Source organism: Mytilus edulis, chromosome 14 (genome assembly GCF_963676685.1).
Source record: "Mytilus edulis chromosome 14, xbMytEdul2.2, whole genome shotgun sequence".
Classification (NCBI taxonomy): domain Eukaryota; kingdom Metazoa; phylum Mollusca; class Bivalvia; order Mytilida; family Mytilidae; genus Mytilus; species Mytilus edulis.
In genome coordinates this window covers 34,506,189-34,529,167 of record NC_092357.1, presented here as the reverse complement: position 1 = coordinate 34,529,167, position 22,979 = coordinate 34,506,189, and the positions used below count along the sequence as shown (strand labels likewise).

The 22,979-nt window shown below is 31.8% G+C and overlaps 1 protein-coding gene across 1 annotated transcript; it reads right to left on the bottom strand.

Annotated features, from left to right (window-relative positions):
• Nucleotides 1-534: 534 nt before the first annotated feature.
• Nucleotides 535-22,720, bottom strand: LOC139502611 (dnaJ homolog subfamily C member 27-like). The gene is made up of 6 exons (XM_071292144.1): nt 22,582-22,720; nt 20,243-20,308; nt 14,894-14,966; nt 10,437-10,633; nt 9,899-9,969; nt 535-799 (listed from the first exon to the last, which is right to left on the bottom strand). Exons 1-6 carry the CDS (start codon nt 22,648-22,650, stop codon nt 685-687), a joined length of 591 nt encoding a protein of 196 aa, XP_071148245.1. The 5' UTR covers nt 22,651-22,720; the 3' UTR covers nt 535-684.
• Between the last annotated feature and the right edge of the window lie 259 nt (nt 22,721-22,979).

The following is a 22,979-nucleotide window of genomic DNA, read 5'->3' as shown; positions in this document are numbered from 1 at the left end:
TTGGTTTTTAGTTCTATATACAGAAAACGCAACAATCCTTTCTAGTTCTATACAGAAAACACAACAATAAATGCCTGCAATAATTTCTGAATTTACAGTACAATATTATGTTATGAAAGAGTTATTACTAATAAAATAAATAATGTCGTTATTTTAGTATGATTTGGAAAACTGCATGAAGTGTTCAAAAATGTAAAAGGAAATTTAAGTTAAAACCCACTTATAAAAATCACAAAACTAACACATTTAACCTTTAAACTTTAGCATTAAAAAAATGTTTCTATGATATTATGAATATATTGATAAAATGACATGACAGAGATTACACTTTCCAGAACACAGTTGAATCATAAGAAATATATTATTATTAGACACTACAAAATTATTTAAGCATACAAGACAAATCTTTTCATTCATATTTATAACTACAGAGTAATTTAAGATCTTTCATTTGGACAAAAAAATCATTGCAGAATCCTGTAGCTGTAAATAAATAAAGACTAACTGTCTATTTATGCAAATCTGTGTTGGACATTATATAGAATTAAGAGGCAAGTTTTGAGTATTTTAATCAGGATGGCTTGGTTATCGTTAGCTTAACATTCTTGTGGCTTGATCATAGATGGCAATTGATTTTATAAAGCTATCATTTTTTTCATTTGATAATTGTTACTATGACAATTTTCAGCCTGTTGGGTTAGCTTTTTTCCACAGTTTTTTCCGTTCTATGATGGTGACTAAAATGTCTTGGAAAAGTCTATCAACACCATCCCCTGTGGCTGCTGATGTCTCAAAATATCTGAAATGGAAAATAAATCAGGTATAAAAACTCATGTGATAAGAAATATCAACAAAAAAATTTCAGCCGTGCATTCAAATGTTTTAGAGTTTAGTGTGACATTCATTTTCATTTAACTAGTTCATATTTTTGTTAAGGGACAAGCTGAACACCCCCTCCAGGTGTAGGATTTTCTCGTGATGAAGGCCCATTAGTGGCCTTGGGCTGGTTTGGTTGAATCTTTGTCTCTTTGACAGACATTCCCCATTTCCATTCTCGATTTTATTGCTTATAAATATAATTTGTTCTGATCATTGCTGGGTTATCTTAACTATTGTTACAAGATAAAGTCAAAATTCTGAAAATTCATATGTTTAACATATGAAAATAGTACGAAAATCCTTTTTAGTTTCTATCATAAAGAGAAAACCATGCTTTTTTACTTATAACAGTAAGAAAACCCTTTTAATTATTTTTGAAAGAGCAAACAGTATGTAGTGATTTTTTTGCATTATAATTCTTTTATTCAATATAATCTCTTCAATTTGTTATGTTTTTTTTTTATTTTGAAACACACAATCAAATGTTATAAAAATGGAGATAGTTTTACTTTCTTCAATTTTTGTGCTATTTATTTCACATTTCTTCATGTTCTTACTCAGTGTAATACAATTGTTTCTATTCTAAGGAAATATCTGTTCCTGGCAAATGATTGGTGGAAATTTAATGATGAAGTGTAATTTCGTCTAAAATTTCTTATTGTGACATTTGGAAAAAAGGCGACCACATATAAAGGACAAAACTTTCTGCAAATCTTTGAAATAGTAGAATAAAAATCATTAAATATTGAAATTCAACTGTCTCGTGTGGTGAAATATCATAACAACCCTGTTTTGATCTAAGTGAGTGTTAATTTCCTACTTATTTCATAAAGGATTTTTAAATACAAACTTATTTCTAAAACTTAAAGCATCACATCAATATCTAATCATTATTAAGGGAGTTAGCTTCTCAGTTTCAAAATGATTAACTTTTTAAAACACTAGTTTATATTCATAGGGGACTAATTAAGGAATCAAAACAGCAAAAAAAAAATAGGTCAATGTGCTTGATTTCTAGATATTAGTCATTGAAATTATTGCGGGAAAATATTCTCTCTTGTCACTTTTCATAGCTTTATCATTGACAAGTTTAAGTTCGCAAAAACGAATAAAAAATAATTAAAATTTTATAAGCCTTTTACAGATCTGTCACCAAGGTCCACTCGAGAGCACTGTTAGATAAGGGGGAGCTAACTCGTATGTGCTGGAACCAAGGGACAGGGGGTCAGTCTATCGCTAGACTTAATGTTCTGATAGGCATAGCTAAAACGCAAGGAAGGTTTTCATAATTTAATTAACGATAACGATTTAGATGAATGATAACAAATCAATCAATAAACAATGCCAAATAATAATAATCTAATTAAAGTACAAAGTATCAATTCGAAATAACAAATCCAAAGTAAAACTATTTCTCCTTAAAATGTAAAATATAAAATAAGTGCCAAAATTACTAAATCATAAAATGTACTTAATCTCAATTCAAAATATAAAAGTCTCAAAATAAAAGTTTCTCTAAAGTATAATTTCCTAAAGTTAAATTATGAGTCAGAGATAAATTTTGTCTCACACTACACAGTCAACTGGTAGACTGGTAGACAGTCTTATAGGGCCAGTATAATGACATGAGTAGTGTGAGGTTACGCTTCCGAAACACTGACTGCTATCTTAAAAAATTCCCAAAATAAAAGGTGAGTCAAAAATACATTTTTGTCTAAACACTACAAAGTCAACTAGTAGACTGATCGACAGTCTTACAGATCCAGTATAATAGACTTTAGTAGTGAAAGGTTAGGTTTCCGAAAGGTGACTGCTTTTCCAAAATTTCACAATGATATTTATACTAAAACACAAAATAACTCAATATGACACGAGATGTTAATATTACTCTCATTAGAAAAAAAAGAGACTTTAATTAACAAAGCCTAATCCTAGTGACATATGCTAATTACAATTAATATTTCAAAATAAAGTGCTTTGAGCAAACTGTGACATTTCAAGTACTAATGCCACAGCATAGGTAAAATTAATTAAACAGATTAATTAAAACTTTTACAAAATACAAACAATTAATTTTCTTTCATAAAATAAACATATTTTTATCCAAAATAACACGAACACAAATATAAGCCAAATAACACACCATGACATATTCCCCCCTACTCCAATATGTTTGTCCCCAAACATGATATATACATTCACATATTAACATCTCAAAAATATCTCAATACACTCTATACAAATTATATATAACCTGGCGCCAGAAAAAAAAATGTATGTACAATAATTGTTCGCTAGCTAGCTTCTCTCAACCTTTATATTTTTGTGTAAATCTCCAAAAAAACAAGACACTTTAACCAAAATCAAAAGATGTAGTAATAAGAAATAGTATGCGTGCACTCACACTAAGTCCTAGAACTACCTACCCAAAAAAAATGTTTTAGAAAAACTAAATAGATTTACATGCTACTAAAATACTATTTTCAAGTCTCAAACACTGTCCTAACGAGTCACAAATTGTTTAAAACAAATCACCATGGATTTATCTCACTTTGGAACTCTCTAGTTAACTCTTTTAAGAAAGTGTCAATGCACCCATTCGGCACTTCATCAAAAGTCTGCCATTCTGGAGGCATATTTGGGTTCATCCAACTTAGCAAAAATTCCATTTTTCCACTATTGTCAACTCTTGCTTCATGTAATTCATACCCCTGACCACAGCTACTAAAGTCATGTTTCAATGTTCCCTGGTGTTTTTCCTTAAGATAGCTCAATTTCTCTTGCAGCAATCTCTCCTCAAATATTGTTGTAAAGTAGTTGATAAAATTGTGCGCATGATTACGGACTGATGTAACTGAATGCCACTTTTGAATAATTCCAGATTGAATAAGATAATAAGCCTTTTTATTTATTAAACGCACTGCTAGTAATTTTTCAGGTTGTGAATAATCCAAAGAAGGGTTGTTGTTGGTTGATAGCACATTTACAGATTCCTTTTGAGAATTGTCACTAGTTTTATTGTTTTCCTCATTTCCTAGGTTGTCGGATTTATTAAAGAATTTATGCTTGGTTTGATTGAGAGGTCTTTTTCTCTTTTTCCCGCTCATAGTTCTGTCTGCATGGAATTGACGCACTATATTTGTCGGAATTTTGCATGGAAAGTGCCATTCAGTTTGTCCTGTTTTGAATTTTATTTTGTAATATAGTGTACCATTACCTCGATTTGAAGCCATTAGACGGTCAATGTTTTCTTCCCTAAATGGAGTACAATTTCTACGTTTACAATCTTGACACGATGGTTTGGTGTTGCCAACAGGTGGATTGCGTGGTTGGTTCTGGTTGTTGTTACCAATTCTCTGGTCTCTGTTTGGTTGTTGTCTATCATTGTTGTTATCATTTTGCTGTCCCCTGTTCTGTTGTTGTCTGTCATTGTTGTCTCTATTTTGCTGTCTTCGATTTTGTTGTTGTCCGTCATTGTTATCTTGTGGACCTATTTCGTCTGGATCTAACTCGTCTTCATCATTTTCATGTTCTTGAGGTGGATTAGTTGGGCGAGTGTTAGGGTCATAGTATGGTTTCAACCTATGAGCAATTACTAGTGACTTCACTTCTTTGTTGTTCGCACAATTTCTGATTCTATATGTGTGGTTTGATCTGTTCACAAGAGTTATATAATATGGACCTACCCATTTACGATGCAATTTTGGAGCCTTTCCTACAGGAACTTTAGTACAGTATAGCCAAACTCTTTGGGTAGGTCTAAATTCTGGTTCCTGTGTATTCTTGTCGTATTGGCGTTTATTTCTCTCTTGGGCTACTTCTATGTTCTCTGACGCAATTTTCCTGGTTCTCTCTAAATTTTGTAGAATTCTTCCCAAGAATATCCTGTGATCTTGGGCCAAATGTTCCTTAGGTATTAAAGAAGTGTCTATCGGTAGACACATCTCTCGTCCAAATAACAAGAAAAATGGTGAGAAATCAGTTGACTGAGTTGCTGGAGTGGCTCGGTATGCCATCATGATTCCTGGTAAAAGATGAACCCAGTCATCTTGCTGATCTTTAGCATAACTGCGAATAGATTGGAGAATAACGGAGTTCATTCTTTCTACAGATCCATTGGTTTGCGGATGATAGGAGCTCGTTAAATGTCTTGTAATCTGAAACATTTCAGATAATGCTTTTACAAGGTTCGAGGTAAAATTCCTGCCGCGATCTGATATGAGAACTCTAGGTGCTCCGTATCGTGTGATAATCTCCCTGTACAGTATTCCTGCTACCTCACCAGCTTCTTGTGTTTTTAAAGGGAATATTTCACTCCACTTAGAATAGCTGTCCACCACTAATAGTACATGCTTGTATTTGTCTGGAGTTGTAGGTAGACCACTAAGTATGTCCATATGCCATCTACTAAATATGTCATCACTTATTTGTGGTTTCAGAGGTGGTCGTTTAGCACCATAATTCCTTTTCGATTGTTGACACACTTCACATGTTTTAACGTATTGTCTTATATCCTCATACATTGAAGGCCAAAAGTACTTATTACGAAGTGATGAGTATGTTCTGTCGAAACCTTGATGACCACCGCCTAGAATACAGTCATGGTAAGACCTTAAAACGTCGTCACGTAAAATTCTAGGAACAGCTATCTGTTTCACTAAACGCTCATGTCTCGGTACTTGTTTACACCTCTTTGAATAAAAATGTTTTAAAATTCCATCCTCTATTTCAAAATTGTATGATTCCGCTACTATTGTTCTCGCTAAAATTGCATCATCTGGTAATTCTCTATTAAACTTATAATTGTAAATTTCTGAAAAGTCTCGACACTCTTTTTGATGTTTGGATAAATTCTTAAGTTCAGGTTCTTGAGTTTCAGTTTCTTGTATGTTCGCGATTACATTTTCCTCACTTTCTCCTTTATAAAAAAACACAGTTTCAGTATACTCCTTTTCATTAATATTGTACAAATGTTCTGCCAAATCAGTTGAATCTTGTGCTGTTGAATTTGTGTACTGTTGTCTGGATAGACAATCGGCAGTATTCTTAGAGCCTTCACGGTGTATAATCTTGAAGTTGTATCCCTGAAGAAGCAAACTCCATCTTCCTAGACGACCTTGACAGTCTTTGATTTTCTGTAGATACTTCACGGATACGTTATCAGTATACACAGTGAATTCTTGATTTGCCAAATAATGTTTGAAGTGCTGTATACCATCAACTAACGCTAAAGCTTCTTTTTCTGTGATATGCCACCTAAGTTCAGAGCCACGCAAAGATCTTCCACCATAAGCAATGGAATGCTCAACTCCATTCTGAATCTGACTCAGCACATATCCCATTGAATATTCTGAAGCATCTGTTGATAGAATAAATGGTTTGTCAAATTCTGGAAACACAAGGATAGGAGCAGATACTAGTGCATTTTTCAAAGTATCAAATGCCCTCTGACATTCCAATGTCCAGTTAAATTTCATATTTTTCTTTAAAAGTGATGTTAACGGTGTGGCAATACACGCATAGTCCTTAACAAATTTCCTGTAATAGTTTGCCATTCCTAAAAAACTTTTCACTTGTTTCGCATTCTTAGGAGTTTGAAAATTGTTCACTTTTTCTGTATTTTCCGGGTTTACTTTAATTCCATTTTTTGAAATAATATGTCCTAAATATTTGACTTCTTTCTTTGCAAATTTACATTTTGACGGATGTAATTTTAAGTTGGCACTGCGTAAATTTGTAAACACTAAATTTAAATGTTGTAAATGTTCCTCAAAATTCTTGGAAAAAATTAAAACGTCATCGATGTATACTAAGGCAATCTTGAAATTTAGATTTTTCAGCACTTTGGTCATTAAACACTGGAATGTCATTGGTGAATTCATCATACCAAATGCTAGTCTGTTGAATTCATACACTCCCTTGTGGGTGATGAATGCACTCTTGTATTTTGTGGCAGGGTCTAACGGTACCTGCCAGAATCCTGAGCGAAGGTCGATAGTTGAATATAGCTCAGGTTTGGCATCAGCTAATGTATCCAAAATGTCAGACATGTGTGGAATCCCAAATGAAAGCGGCTCTGTTATCTTGTTTAGCACACGGAAGTCCACACAAAAACGAAATTCGCCATTTTGTTTCTTCACTAGAACTACAGGGCTGTGGAATGGTGATGTAGACTCTTCGATGATACCATGTCTCTCCATCTCATCTAATTGTCGCTCGATCTCAGCACGCATCTGTGGTGATTGACGATAAGGTGCTAAACTAACCACCTTATCTCCCTTTGTATGAATGGTATGATAGTGCATTTCAGTTTTACCAAGTTCAGATAAATCTTTGGCAAATATGTCTCTATTCTGGCTTAAAAATTTATAAAGTTTTTGTTGCTGCTCCAAATTCAAATCTGTATCCTCTAAATTAATCCCTAAGTCTGCTAATACATTTTTACAGTTATTATTTGAATATTTCTCACTTTTCAAAACACTGCATAAAAATCCTTCATCTTGTTCTTTGAAAGCATGAATATTTCTAAAGTTAACTAGTTGTGCAACAGCAATTTGTAACTTCGAGTCCAAATAGATAGTTTGATTTGTTGGATTTAAAAGTCTGTAAATTCCCATGTTGTTATTATCAATGTTTGAAACTGTTTTTCCACCAGCTATAGAAAAGCGTGACTGAAGTTTATGGCAAGGTTCTAAAATTACTGTACTTCCTATATGAAATTTTGGAATTTTAACAGGTATAATTGTTTCTGACTGAGGTTCTAAAATCACTGAATTCACGGTTTCTGCCAAAGCTATAACTGCACTATTGTCTTGAAAGGTTGCTATGGTAACATGAGCAACACTATCTTGATGTTCCATGTTCATTGCTGTATTCTTCTGAGTTGGTATGGTTAAAGTCATGTTTTCAAAATCTGCTTTTACTTTATTGTCTCTCAAAAAATCTAATCCTAATATAGCTTTTGCATGTAGTGTTTCAAATATACGAAATTTCTGGTTAATTTTGTATTGTCCAAAAGATAGCTGTAGCACTGTTTCGCCAATTATTGCATGCACTTCTCCGCAGACACCTATTGCACTATTGATCGATGATCTCTGTATCGTTGTAGTTGTGTTTAAACGGTACAACTGATGCTGGCTGATACAGCTAAAAGATGCTCCACTGTCAACTAAACATCTCACTTGATGGTTCTCTAATCCAATTTCGACAAAGTTCCTCTCCATGGTTGTAGTAAACTGGAAACTTGCTGTTCCTGGTATTACACTGGAAAGCTTGGCACATCTGTCTTTTTGGCAGCACCATCCTTTTGAAATTCTCTTTCTACCCATGATGATATTTCTATTCCAATTACCAAACTGAAACTAAAAGTATTTTTTGTCAGTATATTGTTTATGTTCTTTTCTCTCACCTTAAGTTACTCATCATATTTTATTAATTACGCAAATAAAATCTCTCCTGAACTAAATGTTAAATTCTATAAAGTTTTTTTTGCTCTAACAAATTTTATCAAATTACAGATTCACACCAAGAATTAACATACATCTTTACTTTTCACTTAAAAGTTTTTAAAGTGTAATATAATAGGCAAGATGTACTTATCTTTTAGTTATGTGTTGTTTAATCTGCAACTTGTCTCTCCTGCTACTGGTTCTCTCTTCCTCTCATTGTCTCTCCTACTGTTGTCTCAATTTTGAAATTTGAAATTTGAAATAATTTTGAATGAATTTTGTCAACCTTTTCTAGCTATGCAGTCTCAGAATCTAATTTGTATCATGCCTCGGGTCATTACTCCGCCATATCTGTCACCAAGGTCCACTCGAGAGCACTGTTAGATAAGGGGGAGCTAACTCGTATGTGCTGGAACCAAGGGACAGGGGGTCAGTCTATCGCTAGACTTAATGTTCTGATAGGCATAGCTAAAACGCAAGGAAGGTTTTCATAATTTAATTAACGATAACGATTTAGATGAATGATAACAAATCAATCAATAAACAATGCCAAATAATAATAATCTAATTAAAGTACAAAGTATCAATTCGAAATAACAAATCCAAAGTAAAACTATTTCTCCTTAAAATGTAAAATATAAAATAAGTGCCAAAATTACTAAATCATAAAATGTACTTAATCTCAATTCAAAATATAAAAGTCTCAAAATAAAAGTTTCTCTAAAGTATAATTTCCTAAAGTTAAATTATGAGTCAGAGATAAATTTTGTCTCACACTACACAGTCAACTGGTAGACTGGTAGACAGTCTTATAGGGCCAGTATAATGACATGAGTAGTGTGAGGTTACGCTTCCGAAACACTGACTGCTATCTTAAAAAATTCCCAAAATAAAAGGTGAGTCAAAAATACATTTTTGTCTAAACACTACAAAGTCAACTAGTAGACTGATCGACAGTCTTACAGATCCAGTATAATAGACTTTAGTAGTGAAAGGTTAGGTTTCCGAAAGGTGACTGCTTTTCCAAAATTTCACAATGATATTTATACTAAAACACAAAATAACTCAATATGACACGAGATGTTAATATTACTCTCATTAGAAAAAAAAGAGACTTTAATTAACAAAGCCTAATCCTAGTGACATATGCTAATTACAATTAATATTTCAAAATAAAGTGCTTTGAGCAAACTGTGACATTTCAAGTACTAATGCCACAGCATAGGTAAAATTAATTAAACAGATTAATTAAAACTTTTACAAAATACAAACAATTAATTTTCTTTCATAAAATAAACATATTTTTATCCAAAATAACACGAACACAAATATAAGCCAAATAACACACCATGACAGATCTATAGCTTATCATTATACATGTAAAAGATTTGTTAAAAGAAAAATGAGGGTCAATGGGCAAATTTTTTTTAAGGCATTCAAATGGATAAAACCAGAGCATTCCAAAAAATCTAACAAAATTCCTAAAACATGACAATCGAACATCCTTAATCAAATTATTTCAGATAGCATCAAATTCAAGCATTTTTTAGCTAAAGATCCATTGCACTTACTTGATTCTGTTTTGATTTGCCCATTTCTTTGATTCATTTGTACTAATCACTCTTTTCTGTTTTAAATCAGTCTGTGAATTATAAAATATTATTAATTACAAATATGTACTGTAAACTCAGAAATTAATATTGCGTGCATTTATTACTGCGATTTAAAAAACATAGAATGTGGTTGTAATCATTACTATTTAAAAGTCTACATGCAGATCTATGTTTAATTAAGTTATCAAAATGTGAGATTTTATTATTGTGATAAATCTCACATTTGCATTATTTGCATTAATAAAAACCTTGCAATAATTTCTGACTTTACAGTAATATATGTATATGTTGTCTGTATAAACTAGATTTCAAATAAACAAAACTTTTTAAAAAATATTGGCTACAGCAGTGATTTAAATTGAGTTAGAATTGTATACAGCTTGATTTCCCTAAACCATCAACATGATCAAATATAAATTTAAAAATCCAATGAAAATTTATCATTCAAAATGACTTTGTGTGTACTGTTATAATATTTAAGTGTATGATAACAAACCTTATTAGCTACAACAATGAGATCTGGTGTACCAGTTGTGTATCGCTGAATTTCCTTAAGCCAGGAGTCAAGGGCATCAAATGTGGCTTGGTTGGTGACATCAAATGCCATGAAAATAGCATCAGCTTGGATGTAAAGTTCATTTCTTACATCAATGTATTCTGTACTGCCCGACAGATCCCAAAGATGGACTCTCACTAAAAATATTGTACAGAATAATAAATCATATTTGAATTGTATGCACGATTAAATATAAACAGTGTAAAATATAATATGATTTTATTTTCTTGTTGTCTTCAGTTTGAGGTTTTTTTTCACTTGGATTTCTCTCTGATAAGAGTTATTCCCTTATAAGGTCAATAGTGTATCTATGTTTAATGATTAAATTTCTGTTTTAATATAATAAAAATTTGTAAGGGTTCCACGGAACGGTCCAGTGTCTCGCCTACTTTTGCTGTTAATCGCAGACTCAACAAAAATGAGGAAAAAAATCAATAAAAATTTCCCTCTCGATACTGTCTTTTGATTGTCAGAATCTTACAAGTTTGGTAAAAATCCAGGATAGTTTATGAATCTAATAAATGTTTTATAAACTTTAACTGCAGACTGTATGTAATGTTAACTGGAAGAAAAACTAAGTCCATTTATAAGTAAAATACAGAAAAAGTGGATTTTTTTTTACAAAATTTACTTCTGAATACTATCTTATGATCAGAAACAAGCTTTTGTCCAAGTTTGGTAAAAATCCAGGATAGTTTAGGAACATTATAAAAAATTTAAAAACTTAAACCACAGAGTGAATGTTTTGTTTCTGGCAAAAAAACTAAGTCCATTTATAAGTAAAATACGGAAAAGTGGAAATTTATTTTTACAAAATGTTCTTCTTGATACTATCTTATGATCATAAACAAGCTTCTGTCTAATAAAATTGAGAAAGGAAATGGTGAATATGTCAAAGCGACAACCACCCGACCATAGAGCAAACAACAGCCGAAGGCAACCAATGGGTCTTCAATGTAGCGAGAATTCCCGCACCCGTAGGTGTCCTTCAGCTAGCCCCTAAAATATGCATAATAGTACAGTGATAATGGACGTCATACTAAACTCCGAATTATACACAAGAAACTAAAATTTAAAATCATACAAGACTAACAAAGGCCAGAGGCTCCTGACTTGGGACAGGCGCAAAATTGCGGCGGGGTTAAACATGTTTATGAGATCTCAACCCTCCCCCTATACCTCTAGCCAATGTAGAAAAGTAAAACAATAACAATACGCATATTAAAATTCAGTTCAAGAGAAGTCCGAGTCTGATGTCAAAAGATGTAACAAAAGAAAATAAATAAAATGACAATAATACATAAATAACAACAGACTACTAGCAGTTAACTGACATGCCAGCTCCAGACCTCAATTAAACTGATTGAAAGATTATGTCTTCATCATATGAATATCAGGTACAATCCCTCCCGTTAGGGGTTTAGTATCATACTATCATAAAATATATGAGAAGAACATAACCCGTGTCATGCCAACAACTGTTTTTTTTAGAAATAAATGTGTTTAGTTCCGATGCAAAGACCCTATCAGTGAATCAATGTTAAAGCCAAAATATGCAATCTTTAATGACCTGACAACAGTATCGTAACTATATCCCCTTTTAATAAGTCTATTTAAAGGTTTTGTTAGTTTCTGAGGAGAATACTGACATTTTTGTGCTTTATAAAGAATATTTCCATAAAATTTTGGATGTGAAATACCTGAACGTATAAGATGTCTGCATGTTGAGTTATATTTACGAATTATTTCCTTATACCGGTGATAAAATTTAGTAAATGTTTTGACCAGTTTGTGATATCGAAAACCCTGGTGTAATAATTTTTCAGTAATACATAAATTTCTCTCGCTAAAATCTAATACATTGTTACATACACGAGCGAATCGTACAAGTTGAGATATATAAACACCATAAGATGGTGACAAGGGAACGTCACCATCTAAAAATGGATAATTAACAATAGGAAATGAAAAATCATCTCTTTTATCATAAATTTTTGTATTAAGCTTCCCGTTTATGATATAGATATCAAGATCGAGGAAAGGGCAGTGGTCATTGTTATCATTAGCTTTATTTAAAGTAAGTTCTACAGGATAAATTTCTTTAGTATACATACTGAAGTCGTCATTATTTAGAGCCAATATATCATCCAAATATCTAAAAGTATTGTTAAATTTTTGTATCAAATGTTGTTTTGATGGGTCTTTGCTAATTTTAGTCATAAATTGTAACTCATAACAATACAAAAACAGGTCCGCAATAAGTGGTGCACAGTTAGTCCCCATTGGAATTCCAATAACTTGACGATATACGGAATCTCCAAAGCGAACAAAAATGTTATCAAGTAAAAATTCAAGTGCATAAATAGTATCAAAGCATGTCCAATTGACATAGTTCTTTTGTTTATTGCTACTAAAAAATGATCTAAAAGAGTTTGAACATATGTACTCGCATTCCGACTTTTTAAATGCCCAGTTAATTAGGGATGTGAATTTTTTCTTAATAAGAATATGAGGCAAAGTGGTATATAGGGTAGAAAAATCAAAACTTTGAACAGATTCAAAATCACCAATATATGCATGCAATTTATCAAGTACTTCCAACGAGTTTTTGACACTCCAAAAGTAATTAATTCCACTATTTTCAAAGGCCTTATTTGAACAATTTATTATCAGGTTTTTTATTGTACCAAGTGTACTAGTAAGTAAAACAGACAATTTAGTAGTTGAACAATGGCTGGAAGATGAAATAAATCTATATTTGTAAGGTTTTTTGTGCAGCTTCGGAAGCCAGTACATAGTTGGGACTTTCATTGTGTTTGGTTCTGCTTGTAAAGAAGTAGCTAAAAGTTTATGTTTGTTACAGATGTCGTTTTCTGAAAATGAAGTCAGTTGGAATGTTGGTGAATTGGTGATTTCCTTTTGCAGAACCTCTATATAAAATTTACGTCAAACAATAATGATATTATTAGCAGCTTTATCAGCCGGGACAAAAACAAATTCCTTGGCTAGTTCTGTTAGTTTATTTTTGATACGCGAAATAGGGTTTTTATAGTTTTTGTTGAGGGTAAAATGTTCTTTAAAATGTTGTATTCGAATATCAACTATCTTCATTACTGAATTAAAAAAAGAGTCCAAAGATTTTTTGTCAGCTTTTTCCCGTTTTACCCATTTCAAACAGTAGGCGCGGAGTGAGTCGTTGATGATATTACGACACTCATTCCAGTTAACAGTTGACGGGGGACGATATTTAGGTCCTTTACTGAGGAATGATTTTAACTCTCGGTCGCGAACGATGTTAAGGTCTCCTGTTATAACATGGGAAATTGGTCCATAGGTGTATTCTGAATTACTGCAATTACACGACATAGGTGTATTTTCAGTGATATTTACATCTTTACACAATTGGCTATAATTAAACACATATTTTCGGGTAGATTTCTTGTAAATATAACAAATGAGAGGGAGTTCAGTATTATCAAAATATCCAGGAATTTGGTCTTTAACAGAATGGTTGTTAAAAATACCGGCAATATTTACAAAATCAAAACCTTTATTGACATACTTTATTTTAATAAAATTTTTTGTAATCTAAGTTTGGTACAAATCATGGATAGTTTATGAAAGTTATTAAAATTTTAAAAACTTTAACCACAGAGTGAATGTAATGTTTCCTCGCAGAAAAACTAAGTCCATTTATAAGTAAAATACGGAAAAAATGGAATTTTATTTTTTCAAAATTTACTTCTGGATACTTTCTTATGATCATAAACCAGCTTCTGTCCAAGTTTGGTAGAAATCCAGTATAGTTTAAGAAAGTTATTAAAATTTCAAAAACTTTAACCACAGATTGAATATTTGTGGACGCCGCCGACAGAATGTAGGATCGCTTAGTCTCGCTTTTTCGACTAAAGTGGAAGGCTCGACAATAAAATTAGACAATCTTATTTCTGAATCCCTTTGTATGTACATGTATATGTCAATTTTTTTTCGCACATCATGTTTTAAAATATAAGATTTTAAAATCACATTATTTGAAATCAAAAGGTGGATAATCAAATCTTCTTTGGATTCCTCTATTTTCGTGGGAAACATTTTTTCATGCTTTTTGTGTGTTTGTAGATGAACCATAAATTTCATATGAATATAAATTTCTTTTTGTCTGAGTAATTTATTGACAGTATTCATTAAAACCATGAGTTCAAGTTTCCATGAAAGACAGTTTTTGTATTTGTAACCACTGTAAAAAATTATTCCACAGGATTTTAAATATATGAAATCCAATCAAAAAATAATAAAACAGTCTAAAATAAAAGCCTGAAGATTTATGTGGCTCTGTGTACAGAAATTAGAGGTAATTAACCCATGATCAGTCAAATAATTGAAAATATACCACTTACAATCTATGCCTTCACAATGTTGGATTTTAAAACCATAATCTACTCCAACTGTAGGTTGATAACCTGCACTGAACTGTAAAAAAGGAATATATAGTTTTCTAAGCATATCTTTCAAAAAGATGTTTGCTTTCATTGATATATTGCTATTTCAAATATACTGAGTTCCTCCTAAATTTGATATTGTTTAATACATGTAGGTAAAATAAATCATCTTAGACAAATTATTTTATAACCAGACAGGCAATATGTTGTGATGAAAAATGTCCAGGTGAGCACAGATAATTTAAAATTGAAAAAAATCGATAGAACTTGGATAGTTGTACATGTCACTTATGTTCACAATGTTCAATAGTCTGTTAAAATGAATGTGAGATATTTAGTCTCCACATTTGTAATTCATGTATGTTGTTTGGCAGATATCAATCTAATTTCTGATTTTTTAGCTCACCTGGCCAAAAGGGCCTAGTGAGCTTTTCTCATCACTCAAGGAGTTATTGCCCTTTATAGTAATTTTTTACCAATTTTTCATAAATTATCACTGAACTAGTATATATTTGTTTAGGGGCCAGCTGAAGGACGCCTCCGGGTGCGGGAATTTTTCGCTACATTGAAGACCTGTTGGTGACTTTCTGCTGTTGTTTTTTTCTATGGTCTGGTTGTTGTCCAGAGATGGGTCCGATTACTTTCAATGTAATTGATTAAATTACAATACAAAATGTACCTCTGTCATTTGAACGATTAAATTAAATTAAAAATTACATCATTTTTGAAAGTGTCTGATTAAATTAATGATTACATTGGCAAAGTAATCATGATTACATCTGATTACAATGAATTAAAAAAAATGATGTGAATGAATAAAAATTTAATATAACTTTAGCATTTTTAGAAAGGATTAGGTTTGATATATTATAAAATGATAACGTTAAACCTCATTTATTTAATAAACCACAAAAGTTCACTACATACAGGAACATTGTGTCACTGGTTTGACCCATTACTTTCATCAAGATTGATCTCTGAACTATTTTGACTTTAATTGAATATAGCTTTATGAAGAGTTTGCTGTTTGTCTTCTTACCTCTTCCAGACTTTATATGTGTTTCAAGGTGCAGTTTATGGAAGTTAAAATATGGATGATATAAAGTTACCAGTAAAAATCAATGTAAATTTTTTATAGAATTGTTTAATTAAATTGTAAACAAAGTACTAAAATTCATTGCATTTTACTTGTCCAGTCCAAATACATACAAAAATTTTCTTATTTTAAACAAGATTTTTTCCACCTTTTGAACTAGTTTGTGTTAATTAGAGAAATTTTGAATGTCTCATTAACCTTTTATCATCATGATTATATATATTGGGGCCGATATATTGTCCTACAGCTATACTCAATTGGCAATTGCAATAAAAACAAACCTTTTATTGGTTATTTACCTGTCAATTCAAAGTTGACAAAAATCAAAATATTAACAAAAGATAATGATTATTCAGGGTTAAAGAGAAGTATTACTAGACTATATATATATAATTATCAAATATATATATGTACATCTTTAAATTGTCAATATATGTACACTATATCTTTTACTAAGGCCAAAGACACATAATTGTATTTATATGTCTCTTCTTAGAATAATGATGACTTTTCAATACTGTAACAGTTTATTTTTTACTGAAGTATACAAATCAATAAACATGCTTTATAAAGTAAACCAAACTATCTTAACATGTTTAATATTTATTAAATAAGAATAACTAAAAGGTTTACTTCTTGACCATTAACACAGCTAAAACCAGGTGCTCCGCAGGGCGCAGCTTTATACGACCGCAGAGGTCGAACCCTGAACAGTTGGGGCAAGTATGGACAAAACATTCAAGCGTGATACAGCTCTGAATTTGGATTGTAATCAAATTTTTGACATTACATGGTTTTTTTTACACAAAACAAATGTCAAGATTTTACAAATCAATTAAAGATTTCTTCTTCAAACTTTTTAAATCTAAAATTAAATAGTTGACACAGCATAGGTTTCTGACACAGAATGAATGTGGTCTAATGAACTTAAAATATTTTTTTTGCCTTTGAGCAATTCACTATGCTGTTGAATATTAATCCTCTCAAAAAAATGTTTGAAGAAATTTTCTTTTTATTTATGAAATCTGAAATGAGAAAAATTTAAACCCCCCCCCCCTTTTTTTTCACATCCCCGTTTCCCTTTTTCCAAAACTGGTATCAATTCAAATTTCTAATGGAGTTTGCAACAATAACTACTCTTTTAAATACATCATAAAATATTAAAATGTAAAATAAAGTGCTTGTTATCACTGAATGGTAAAAATTGGTTGGTAGTAAAAGTGAATATACATTGTTTATTGTATAAAACAATAAAAAAAACTTCATCAGCAACATTTTATATTGGCAAATTTCCAATGAAGTTATTTACATAAAGTTATTGGCAAATAAAAATAGAAAATGACATCATAGTCATGTCTGGCAAATGTCCAACATACATTATCTAAAAACATTTTAGATAAGATAAGGAAAAAAAGCTTCATCAGCAACATTTTATATTGGCAAATTTCCAATGAAGTTATTTACATAAAGTTATTGGCAAATAAAAATAGAAAATGACATCATAGTCATGTCTGGCAAATTTCCAACATATATTATCAACTTCTATTCTATCCAAAGAAAGATGACTCCAATTGAAAATGAATTGCTATTGCACAATATTGTGCAATTAGATATTTCTTGCTATTGTGCAATACTGTGCAATTGAAAATTTCTTGCTATTGCACAATACTTTATATGGAATCCTGATTTGGACCAACTTGAAAACTGGGCCCATAATCAAAAATCAAAGTACATATTTAGATAAAGCATATCAAATAAGCCCAAGAATTTAATTTTTGTTAAAATCAAACTTAGTTTAATTTTGGACCCTTTGGACCTTAATGTAGACCATTTGAAAACTGGACCAAAAATTAAGAATCTACATACACAGTTAGATTTGGCATATCAAAGAACCCATTTATTCAATTTTTGATGAACAAAGTTTAATTTTGGACCCCCATTTGGACCAACTTGAAAACTAGGCCAATAATTAAAAATCTAAGTACATTTCTAAATTCAGCATATCAAAGAACCCCCAGGATTCAATTTTTGTTAAAATCAAACTAAGTTTAATTTTGGACCATTTGGACCTTAATGTAGACCAATTTGAAAACGGGACCAAAAATTAAGAATCTGCATACACAGTTAGATTCGGCATACCAAAGAACCCCAATTATTCAATTTTTGATGAAATCAAACAAAGTTTAATTTGGACCCTTTGGGCCCTTTATTCCTAAACTGTTGGGACCAAAACTCCCAAAATCAATACCAACCTTCCTTTTATGGTCATAAACCTTGTGTTTAAATTTCATAGATTTCTATTTACTTAAACTAAAGTTATTGTGCGAAAACCAAGAATAATGCTTATTTGGGCCCTCTTTTTGCCCCTAATTCCTAAACTGTTGGAACCAAAACTCCCAAAATCAATCCCAACCTTTCTTTTGTGGTCATAAACCTTGTGTCAAAATTTCATAGATTTCTATTAACTTAAACTAAAGTTATAGTGCAAAAACCAAGAAAATGCTTATTTGGGCCCTTTTTGGCCCCTTATTCCTAAAATGTTGGGACCAAAACTCCCAAAATCAATCCCAACCTTCCTTTTGTGGTCATAAACCTTATGTTAAAATTTCATAGATTTCTATTCACTTTTACTAAAGTTAGAGTGCGAAAACTAAAAGTATTCGGACGACGACGACGACGCCAACGTGATAGCAATATAAGAAGAAAATTTTTTCAAATTTTGCGGTCGTATAAAAATCATTGTAATCAGAATGTAATCAAAAAGTAATCAGGATTACAGGGTGTTTTGAAAAGTAATTGATTAAATTAAATGTAATCAGATTTTTGGCTGATTAATGATTACAATGATTTACTTGAAAAATTGTTATCAATTACAGCTGATTAATGATTACAATTACAATTACCCCAAGTCTGTTGTTGTCTCCTTGGCACATTCCCCATTTCCATTCTTAATGTTATGTATACATGTATCACCTATGTACCGTACCAAAAAATGTATAACATTTACATGTACATGTATATATATATATAAATATATATATATTATCTGTTTAACTATAGTACAATGAATTTAATAATGAGCAGTCCTGCTCCTATATATATATTGTTCAAGTACTGACATTACAAGGTTGAGATGATTTTTAGTTGTATCCCCATTTATTTTTTACAACACTTGAGATACAGTACAATTTAAATGTATGTAAATATACATAGCAGATTTGAGTGGGGGTGCAGACAGTGTCACTTTGATTTTCCAGAATATTTTTTTCTTTCCATAAGTAAGTATGGAAGGATATTGGGAGAGTAATTCTTAATTCGCCGACTTGTTTCTTTATTATTATGAGGCTGACTTCATGCAGGAACTTCTTAGGAAGAAAGATAAGAAGTTAGCAATATCCTTTAACTCTACTTTCCGCTATATAGATGATGTTCTTTCACTAAACAATTCAAAATTTGGTGACTATGTGGAACGCATCTATCCAATCGAACTAGAGATAAAGGATACTACAGATACAGTTAAGTCGGCTTCATATCTTGACTTACATCTAGAAATTGACAATGAGGGTCGGTTAAAAACAAAACTTTACGACAAAAGAGATGATTTCAGCTTTCCAATTGTGAACTTTCCATTTCTAAGTAGCAACATTCCAGCAGCACCTGCATACGGGGTATATATCTCCCAATTGATACGATATTCCCGTGCTTGCATTTCCTATCATGATTTTCTTGATAGAGGTTTGCTGCTCACAAGGAAGCTATTAAACCAAGAGTTCCAAATGGTGAAGTTGAAATCATCCCTTCGTAAATTTTACGGACGCCATCACGAGTTGGTTGACCGTTATGGAATAACCGTTTCACAAATGATATCGGATATGTTCCTTACGTCGTAACTACAATCCCCTTCCCTTTCATGAATATGACCTACCGAATTAGACTATTTACCGGATTTGTAATCACTTAAGCAACACGATGGGTGCCACATGTGGAGCAGGATCTGCTTACCCTTCCGGAGCACCTGAGATCACCCCTAGTTTTTGGTGGGGTTCGTGTTGTTTATTCTTTAGTTTTCTATGTTGTGTCGTGTGTACTATTGTTTTTCTGTTTGTCTTTTTTATTTTTAGCCATGGCGTTGTCAGTTTGTTTTAGATTTATGAGTTTGACTGTCCCTTTGGTATCTTTCGTCCCTCTTTTAATGTTACGCCTAAACATACCTTACTTTCACAGAAATGCTTGACAAGACAAGTTTTACCTACACAGGCACTGCCAACACCAACTACCTAAAATCAGATAAGATAAATGTGAGTTTTTATCTTCAAACCATATCTTCATATCTAAATGCCAAAAAAAAATAATGTAAAAAAAAATGTATGTGTTTCCTATTACATCTTAGAAAAAAATAGGGTAATTAGGTACAGATTTTTTTTTATTTTACCTTTTTTTTTTACATTGAGTCTATGTGAGGAACATTCTGACGTCATAAACATTGCATGCTTATTGAAAAATGATAAAAATAAAAAAATTAGGGTTGGCTATTTTTTAGCTTGACAAAATAGCGAGGGTATGATAAAAGGAAACACATATATTTTTTTTTTATTTGGCCTAATTCATGTTATTTAGATTCTGTTGAATAATTGTCTCGTTTACAATCATACAATACATGTATAACCACCAAAAACTTGGAATGATCCAGCAAAGGATATTGTAGCGCATTGATAGGATATTTGAGCGAACAAAAATCAGACGTTTTAGTGCCAAAGTAGAACCCATTTTAGCACCTAGTTTTTAACCCATTTTAGCTAAAATGGGCTCTAATGTCGGCGCTCAAATGTCCCCTGGTACATGTACAAGTAGTTCAAAATTTTTCCTTAAATTGTCCTGCACCCGAATGATCTCAGATGCTCTATATCTATCTAAATAGATTGAACATGATCGAAAGGGAATCAGGTGAAATCTGACACCAGACGATTTTAGATAATTATAGCCAATTCAGCTCAATTTTAGATTTAAAATGGTTGTTTATGACTACAAGTTAGAAAGTCTTACAATCATTTAGGTCCAAATTAGTACAAATAATTATGACGTCTGGTAAGGCTATTTTAATTTTTTTTCTGGGATGCCGTCGTAGGAAGGTGTCCCAGAAAAAAATTAAAATAGCCTTGCCAGACGTCATAATTATTTGGACTAGGTCCAAATAGGCAATTAATAACATTCTCATTTAAAAAAATCCTGCCCCCATACTTACGGTTATCCCTCCTTAATTCGTGCTCCTACCCCTTTTACTCCTGCTTCAGCCCCCTTCATCTTGGATTTTTGTCCCCTGTCTATCACCTCTTTTTTTCTTGTTTTGTTTTATCTAATTTAATTTTAAAACATTTTCAGGATAGGTGTCAGGTTCGTTCGCGCCGAATACACTTTCGCACCCTACACGTTCGCACCTCTCATGTTCGCACCCAAGGTCTTCAAGCACTCTACACGTTCGCGCCCAATTTTAATTTAAATTCCAGTTGAATAATTGGAAAATCATGATTGTTGTTATAAAGTTATAAAATTGCTTTGGTGTAAGGCCTAAAAAAAAAAGATATGTGTTTCCGGTAACATCATTTTGAAAAATAGGGTCGGTAGGTCGGAATTCTTTTTTTTTTTTTTTTTTTTTTTTTTGAAATCGTAAATGAAATCCGGAAAATTATCATGTTTTTTCCAAGTCCGGATCCGTAATTAGTTTCAAAAACCGGAAGTGTGCCATTTGCAATGTTTTTGAAGCACCTGCTGTGCAAATTTCTTGGATTTTAACCTATTTGGAATACCTTTTGACATTAATAAAATGTTTTACTGGCTTTCTATGCAAGAGGAAGCAAGAGAGAAAAAATATTATGTCATCTATCAGAAGCCTGTGTCAAAAACAGGGTCGGTTGATAAATTTTTTTTATTTTTTTTTGGAAGATCCAATAAAAAAGTTAGGGTCGGGGCTAAAAAAACAGGGTCGGTCGGGTTACCGGAAACACGGATCTTTTTTTTCTCGGCCTAAGTAAAACATTTAAGATTTTAAATGAACAAAAGATAATTGTTTTCAACAGCTTGGTCCCTTTGATCTGAAACAATAAAATATAGCAATACACTATTATAACCAAAACATGATAAAAATTTATTCAACACACAAAAAAAAATGTTGACAGAATCCCACTTTATTTAAAAAGAATAATTTTTTTTTAACAATACCAGAGACATATAATACATATAGTAATTGTATTATATGTCTCTGACAATACACTATCCAAAACATGATTAAGATTTATTCAACACAAAAAAGAAATGCTGCCTCACTTTATTTTGAGACAATGACAGCAAATATAAGAATACACTTGCCAAAACTTGATTACAAAGCTATAGTTATTAAACACAAAACCAATTAAAATTGGGCGCGAACATGTAGGGTGTGAAAGTGAAAGGGGGCGAACATGAGTGGGTGCGAACGTGAATGGGCGCGAACGGACACGGATTCTTCAGGATATGGGTAAAAATAACCTTCCTTAGTGTCATAGAAAACACCTACTTTTACCCAATTCAGTGCATTAACTGCATCTTGTGGATTTTTCGTCAAATGCCCTGGTTTTCTATCCATTTTTGTAACCCTTTCAACGATTCATTCTCCTTCGCAACATATAAACATCACCTCAATTTCGACCTTGGGTTTTTCCCTTATAAATGAAGCGAGCATACTTATTTTCGGAGAAAACATTTTTTTTAAATGTTTTCGAACTAAAATGTAATTCCAAATTGAGAAGTTTGAAAGATTTATTTTCAGTCAGTATAAATATATTTTAAAGTAAAAAACATACCAAGTTAATTTTGACACGTATGCTAAAATATCAAAGCTAGCTAATTCTGTAGAACTTTGGAGTATATAAATTAAGTCTCAATTTTCGGTTTAGATTCGTTTGTACTTATAAA

What these genes read in the sequence shown, in the direction of transcription:
- LOC139502611 (XM_071292144.1), bottom strand. Translation starts at nt 22,650, where the DNA reads ATGGATAGAAAACCAGGGCATTTGACGAAAAATCCACAAGATGCAGTT. An exon ending in ATGCACTGAATTGGGTAAAA is followed by an intron (nt 20,309 to 22,581) that starts GTAGGTGTTTTC and finishes ATCTGATTTTAG; the next exon opens with GTAGTTGGTGTTGGCAGTGC. An exon ending in ACATTGTGAAGGCATAGATT is followed by an intron (nt 10,634 to 14,893) that starts GTAAGTGGTATA and finishes CAATATTTTTAG; the next exon opens with TGAGAGTCCATCTTTGGGAT.